General features: G+C 43.7%; 1 protein-coding gene across 4 annotated transcripts in view; it reads right to left on the reverse strand.

Moving 5' to 3' along the window:
- The window catches only part of LOC121038477 (cationic amino acid transporter 3-like), a 111448-nt gene that overhangs the window by 86630 nt on the left and 17379 nt on the right, over nucleotides 1–7439 (reverse strand). Inside the window, exons 1-2 of one of the 4 annotated variants that reach the window (XM_040487927.1) lie at nucleotides 4756–5513; nucleotides 1859–4126 (exon numbers count right to left, since the gene is read on the reverse strand). The exons of 2 other annotated variants lie outside the window; for them this stretch is intronic. In XM_040487927.1, coding sequence (XP_040343861.1) covers nucleotides 2158–3939 — 1782 coding nt within the window. In that variant the 5' untranslated portion in view covers nucleotides 3940–4126; nucleotides 4756–5513 and the 3' untranslated portion in view covers nucleotides 1859–2157. Of the gene's footprint in view, nucleotides 1–1858; nucleotides 4127–4755; nucleotides 5514–7439 lie in introns of those variants that run through there. One more of the 4 variants, XM_040487926.1, reaches the window with a different exon arrangement.

The raw sequence follows: 7439 nt of genomic DNA on the forward strand, positions 1-7439 counted from the left end.
GCAGAGCCTACTTGGGGTTCTCTCTCTCCCTCTCTCTCTGCCCCTCCCCTATGCACTCTCTCTCTCAAAATAAATAAATAAACACTTAAAAAAAAACACAGAATATAAGCTCCTTAAGGGAAGGGACCATATTTCAGTTATATATATTTTTTGTCTCTTTCTAGTTTACTTTTTTAGTGAAGTATAATTAACATACAGTTTCAGGAGTACAATATAACGATTCAACAATTCTATACATTTCTCAGTGCTTATCAAGATAAGTACACTCTTAATTCCCTTTATCTCTTTCACCCTTTCTCCCACACACCTCCCCTTTTGTAACCACCAAGTTTGTTCCTTGTATTTAAGAATCTTGGGGTGCCTGGGTGGCGCAGTCGGTTGAGCATCCGACTTCAGCCAGGTCACGATCTCGCAGTCCGTGAGTTCGAGCCCCGCGTCGGGCTCTGGGCTGATGGCTCAGAGCCTGGAGCCTGTTTCTGATTCTGTGTCTCCCTCTCTCTCTGCCCCTCCCCCGTTCATGCTCTGTCTCTCTCTGTCCCAAAAAAATAAATAAACGTTAAAAAAAATTTTTTTAAATAAAAAAAAAAAAGAATCTAGGGGGGGATTTTTTGTTTGTCTTTTTGTTTATTCATTTCTTCTATTTCTTAAATTCCACATCTGAGTTAAGTCATATGGCATTTGTTTTTCTCTACCTGACTTATTTTGCATACTCGAGGGGCTCCTGGGTGGTTCAGTCAGTTGAGCATCCGATTTGATTTTGGCTCAGTTTATGATCCCAGGGTCATGGGATTGAGCCCCTGTCAGGCTCCACACTGAGCATGGAGACTGCTTAAGATTCTCTCTCTCTCTTTCCCTCTGCCTCTCTCCCCCCCTCATGCACTCTAATAATAATAATAAGCTCTAGCTCCATCCACGTCATTGCAAATGGCAAGATTTCATTCTCTTTTATGGATGAGTAGTATCCCATTGTGTGTGTGTGTGTGTGTGTGTGTGTGTGTCACAACTTTATTCTTTCATCTATCAATGGATAGCTTGCTTCCATATCCAGGCTATTGTCAATAGCATTGCAATAAAAATAGGGGTGCATGTATCTTTTCAAATTAGTGAAAGTGAAAAGCTATTGCATAGCAAAGGAAACCATCAACAAAACAGAAAGGCAACCTATTGAATGGGAGAAGATATTCACAAATGATATATCCAATAAGGGGTTAATATCTAAAATACATAAAGAACTTACACAATTCAACACACACAAAAAACAAATAATCCAATTTAAAAATGGGCAGAGGACCTGAATTGACATTTCTCCAAAGAAGACATACAGATGGCCAACAGACACATGAAAAGATGTTCAGCATCACTAATTATCAGGGAAATTCAATTTAAAACTACAATGAGTTATCACTTTACACCTGTCAGAATGGCTAAAACCAAAAAGACAAGAAAATAACAAGTGTTGGTGAGGATGTGGAGAAAAAGGAACCATCATGTGCTGTTGGTGGCTGTTGGTGCAGCCACTATTGAGCCAGTATGGAGGTTCCTTAAAAAATTAAAAATAGAATTACCATATGATCCAGTAATTCCACTACTGGGTATTTACCCAAAGAAAACAAAAACACTTTTTCTAGTTTCTTTTTTTTTTTAATTTTTTTTCAACGTTTTTATTTATTTTTGGGACAGAGAGAGACAGAGCATGAACGGGGGAGGGGCAGAGAGAGAGGGAGACACAGAATCGGAAAAAGGCTCCAGGCTCCGAGCCATCAGCCCAGAGCCTGACGCGGGGCTCGAACTCACAGACCGCGAGATCGTGACCTGGCTGAAGTCGGACGCTTAACCGACTGCACCACCCAGGCGCCCCTCTAGTTTCTTTTAATAATAACTTTTTAAAACCAGTAAACAGTTACAGACACAATTGAAAAGCAGATAAGTTAAAAAAAAAAAAAAACCTTTTTTTAAAGATGAGAAAGAGCAAAGACACATCCTTCACAATACATACAGAGCTCTATTAGTGTTTCCCCATCAATATCCCATTGATGTTGTGCTCCAAAGTACCCTCCATTATTGTGCAAGGAAACCAGACAGCATCCAGGTGTGATGATGTAAAATCGAATATGTACAGGCACTGCAGAGTTCAAGGTCCACAATTCTGGTCCTAACTCAAGTGGGGTTAATCCTGCATGCATGGTGGATCCCATAGCCAAAGTAGATAGCAAACCCAATCAGCATCCAGACACCAAAGAGGGCCCAGGTGCCAAGTGTCAGCTGCATCATAAGGTAAACATTCATAAAGACGCTCATTATTGGGAGGAAAGGCAGAGCAGGGACCTTAAAGTAAAGGAGAGTGGGGCTCTGTGGCTGTCTCCAGATGACCCCAGTGATCCCAGTGATGAGAATCAGGAGTAGCACAACCACTATAATCAACAGTGGGTTTTCAAAAAGCAGTAGAACTGGCCACTGGACCAGCACCAAGCAAAGAAGAAGGAGGAGCAGAGCAAGCAGTGAGAAGCAAACGTAGACAACCCGGCCAGAGAGTGGAGTGGGGGTGGAGCTGCCCGGACAAAATAGTCTCCACAGAGTCAGCTTCTCTGCTGCAGGCCCATTCTCCTCCTGTGCCTCTGCTTCATTTTCTTCATCATTCAATTCAGGCTGATACCTGACAATGAGAATACAAATAGCCACCAGGGAGTAAGTAAGCAGGGTCCCAAATGACATGAGGTCCACAAGATCAGTGAGTCTAAAGAAGGATGTCATCAACGCTGTGATAATGCCCGAGACCACAGTGGCCACAATGGGGATGCTTGTTTTGGAGTCTATCCTGGCAAGGACACCGAACAGGAGGCCATCATCTGCCATCACGAAGGTCATCCAACGAAGGAGAAACATAGAGTCCAAGATGCTGGTAGAAAGAGCACAGAGGGCTCCAATAGCCACGACATAGCGGGCAGGGGCCCAGCCAATATGGAGAAATGCCTCAGGCAAGGGGCTCCCAGGTTGAAGCTGGTAGTAAGGCACCATAAGCGTAAGTGCTGAAGAGACCCCAAAATACACCAAAAAGCAGATGAACACTGAAATCACAATGCCCATGGGGACAGAACGCTGGAGATTTTGGGCTTCTTCGGCAATGGTAACAACACTGTCGAAACCAGTAAATGCACAGAAACAGGTCGCTGCTCCACGGAGAATCCCCTGGAAACCGAAAGGCACAAATCCTCCATAGCCCAGAGGGCCCAAGGGAGAAGTGTCATTGAGTCTAAACATGGTCATTATGTAGTCCTCTTCCGTAAGCTGCCAGTTGTGCAGTTTCCCCTTAAGGAAGCCAGAGATGATGACAAAACCAAGAACCAAAACATTCACCACTGTGAACACTGTAGTAACCAAGACAAACTCACTAGCCCTGACAGCCAGCAGTCCGGTGAACAACAACATCAGGCCCATGGCAAAGAAGTCTGGATATTCTGCAAAGACATGGGGAATATTCAGTGGGATGCTCTCATGCAAGGTCTGAGAGATCTGGTTCCCAATCAGGTTGTCAAAAGCTAAGCTCCAGGCCCGGGCCACACTGGCTGCACCAGTAACATAGGAGAGAATGAGGTTCCAGCCAGTGATGAAAGCCCAGAGTTCACCTACAGTGACATAGTTGTACAGATATGCAGAAGCAGAATGGGGAACCCGGGCGCTAAACTCTGCATAGCACAGAGCAGCCAACACAGAAGACAGGGCGGCCACCAAAAAGCAGATCACAATGGATGGTCCTGCTTTATCACTGGCTACCTCACCAGCCAGGACATACACACCTGCACCCACTGTGTTGACCACACCCAAGGCCACTATATCCAGAGTGCTCGGCCTTCCGGCAGTGGAAATCTTAGCCACGTATTGCTCCAGTGTATGTCTCCGTACCAGCTTTTGACCAAATCTGCGAAGTGCCTGATACAACATTCTAGCTGGAATTGAAGAGGGTTCTAGGATCGGAGTGCTGTAGCAAGCCCAGTGAGCAGAGAGTCTCAGATTGGGTTCAGTGAGGCTGAGTTAAGCCGAGTTGAATTGAGGCTGCCGAGTTCGGGTGCTCAGGTTTCAAAGCTGCTGCTTCGTATTTCATCTTATATGTGCTATCCCTCCATAATGCCTAAGACATAGTAAACAATAGATATTTACTGAACCCATATTCAACCAACCAACCAAAGCTCAGAAGTCACATGTCACCTGTTGCAGCCCCAAATCACAGAAATTGACACCAGAGGACACTCCAGAAAAATCAGCCCTGCTTTCCCCCCAGAAAAAGTGCCAAATACCTCCCAACATTCTGCTTTTTTACGCACCACATGACATAATCCCATTTGGGTTCGTCTAACTCATGTAGCTTCATGTACTAATTAAGCTGTAAGACACAACAGGGCATGAATTTATTGTGCAATAATTCACACGCGGGATGTTTGCGCAGTGCTTGGGCGTGAGTTATGACACATTAATTCACGGCCTAAAGGGCCTCATTGCAATTACAGAACCATTTTTTAAATATCATCTGAGTTTAAAATACAAATATTGGTCCCCCAGTCTTAACACCCTTAGCCCCAAAATCAGCTACCCAAGGTCAGACATCACTTTGTTTTCCTTTCTCCTCATTCTGCATCATCCATTTAGCTGTACTGATGGAAAAGAAAGTACAGTCCAACCCTTGGCTTTACCTACCTAGGCCCACAGAGGCGCTGTAAGAAGAGAGGAAGTGGGAGAAAGGAGCAGGGCCTTTATAACTACCTGTAAGAATGAGAGGAGCAGTCTGTCGGGCGAAGAAACACTGGAGAAATGAGTGTAGCAGCCAACAAGGGTCCATTACTAAGAAAGGAGAAGAACCAGAAAGGCCATTTTATGAATTCTGACATTCAGTATACTTCACCCAAAGCAACCAGGCAAAATTCACTACAATTTTTATGTCCGCAGTTATGAGAGTGTGATGGGTAAGGAGAAAGAAATAAGTCACCTAGCTCAGTAGCTCACAACCAAAACAATTCTTTCTGTCTCCTCCCTCTCTGGGTTCCGGGAGAGAAGGTGAGCTCACTTCTGCAGACGACTCTCCTCTCTGGCCACCCCGTGCTCTATAAACACATCCGTGATGTCAGCCGCCAGCCACCTGGAGAATCTGCCCTGCTCTGTGAGCTTGTATTAAAACACTCACTTATAACTCCCTATTAATTTTTCACGAGGAGTTATTTTTAACTCGCTCAAACCATTGTCTGAATATGCCAAATATATTTTCTTAATGAACGAACCCGGCGTGTGGTTCCTCCTTCCTCTACTCCCCTGCTGCTATTCAAATGGTCCCCTCCTCATGGGGAGCAAGGCTTTGGATGAACAATTCACAGCAATGCCCCGGAAATGAGTAGTGGAGAACAGAGAAAACAAAGTCACACAGCCCCCATTCTCCTCCCTACTCAGGCTTTGGTTTTGAAAGAATTTTAGGGAGTATTGTCAGGGGGTTTCAAAGACAGAAGGATCAAGTCAAATTTGAAAATTCTTCTCTAAAGGTTATCAAAAGGAACCCTTAGATTATTGGGTCAGCCCTTCCATCTACAAATCCATCAAGATTCCTTATTTGCCACCCACCAGTTCCGATGTTCTGATTTACTAACAAGCACACGAGATAGACAAGGAGGTCCATTCTTAACTCACGGAACCTTTATACACTATAAATGTGATTGAGGTGTCCCCACCCCACCCCCAGGCTTCAAACCCTTCAGTGATTCCCTACTGCCCTTCCTTCATAACCTGACCTGTGTTTATTCCTCTAGCCTCATCCCCTGCGCAGTTCATGTTCCAGCTGCGAAATTCTACACTCATTATGTTCCCTTGCTTCTAATGCCCTCTTTGCCCCCTTCATTAGCTAAGCCCTCCTTATCTTTCAATTCCCAGCTCAGAAGTTGCTTCCCCAGGAAGGCTTCCCTGACCCTTATGCTGCCCTTTCTGTGTACTGTCATAGCACACGGGCTTACCTCATTTGTCATTTATCCTAATATATCGAAATTCCAGTTCAACTACCTCTCTCCTTCTCCTCCTCCTCCTCCTCCTCCTCCTCCTCCTCCTCCTTCTCCTCCTCCTCCTAACTGTGAGTTAGGTGCTTAATAAATATTTGTTGAACAAATGTACACACGGAGAAGAGAAACCTGCAAGAGCACATAATCCAGAATATCCTATCTACTTGACTTTGAGATACATACCTTGCAACCAAGCAACCTTATAAACCTGGCTCAGGTAAATATATAAATGGCATTACCCTCCTTGTAGAAGGCAATCAAAATGAAAAGTGTGAAGGGAAAACCAACTGAGATAAAACCTTGACCACAGATCATTCATGGCAGGTATAAGCCATACATAGGTGATAAAACATTGTCTGCCTTTGAGGACACTTGTTTTTAAAATATCAGGCTGCCTTGGGTTACAGGCAATGAACCACCCACACCCAGTTAGAGAAGGCCTCCTTTTTTTTGAAGGCATCATGTTCAGAATCTCTAATCCAGGTAGGATGCCTAGGGCAGAGGTTCTCACTTCAGGGACAGAGGGAGACATAATGAAGACAACTGGGGAACATTTTCAAGCTTCAGATCCTCTCCCTCTGGATATTCCCGTCCACCTAACCCCTCACTTCCCATGACTGCTCTAAACCACCCCACTTGACAGGAAGTTGTCCTCAGTTTCAAAGGGAAGAGATTCTTTTTTTTTTCCCAAGTGTGTAATAGTAATTTATTTAAATAGTCATCCCGCCTTTTATTAGTCTCACAGATTTTTTTAAATTTTTCACTATTAGTATACATAGCATTTCCTTTTTATTTTTTATTTTTTTAATATGAAATTTATTGTCAAGTTGGTTTCCATACAACACCCAGTACTCATCCCAACAGGTGCCCTCCTCAATGCCCATCACCCACTTTCCCCTCCCTCCCACCCCCCATCAACCTTCAGTTCATTCTCAGTTTTTAAGAGTTCAAAGGGAAGACATTCTAAAAGCTTCCTTCACAGGAAGGCAGCACAGTTTAGTAGTTAAGAATAAAGGCTCTGCAGGTAAATTGTTCAGGTTCAAAACTCAACTCAACCTCATAGCTGGGTGACTCTGGACAAATGAGTTCACCCCTCAGTGGGAGTAAAAGTAATCACCTCACAGAGTTGTTGTCAGGAGTAAGTGACATGATGCTTGGAAAGTATTTATCTCGGTGCCTAGCCAACAATATGCATGTAATATAATCTACTTAATATTTAATATTAAAATCTGCTCCAAAGTCCCCAAACTTTGAAAATCAATTAATCTTTATAAATGTCTAGCCTCAAAATCATGCACTAAAATTCAAGCTGTTAGCTAGCCTTCATGATAAAATGAAAATAGTCTTAATCCATATATTTCACCTTGAAATTCTAAGGACTCTAATTAGACACCCACATACTAGTGCTAA

The sequence above is a fragment of the Herpailurus yagouaroundi genome, unplaced genomic scaffold (genome assembly GCF_014898765.1).
Source record: "Herpailurus yagouaroundi ecotype Mexico unplaced genomic scaffold, PumYag 166, whole genome shotgun sequence".
Lineage (NCBI taxonomy): Eukaryota > Metazoa > Chordata > Mammalia > Carnivora > Felidae > Herpailurus > Herpailurus yagouaroundi.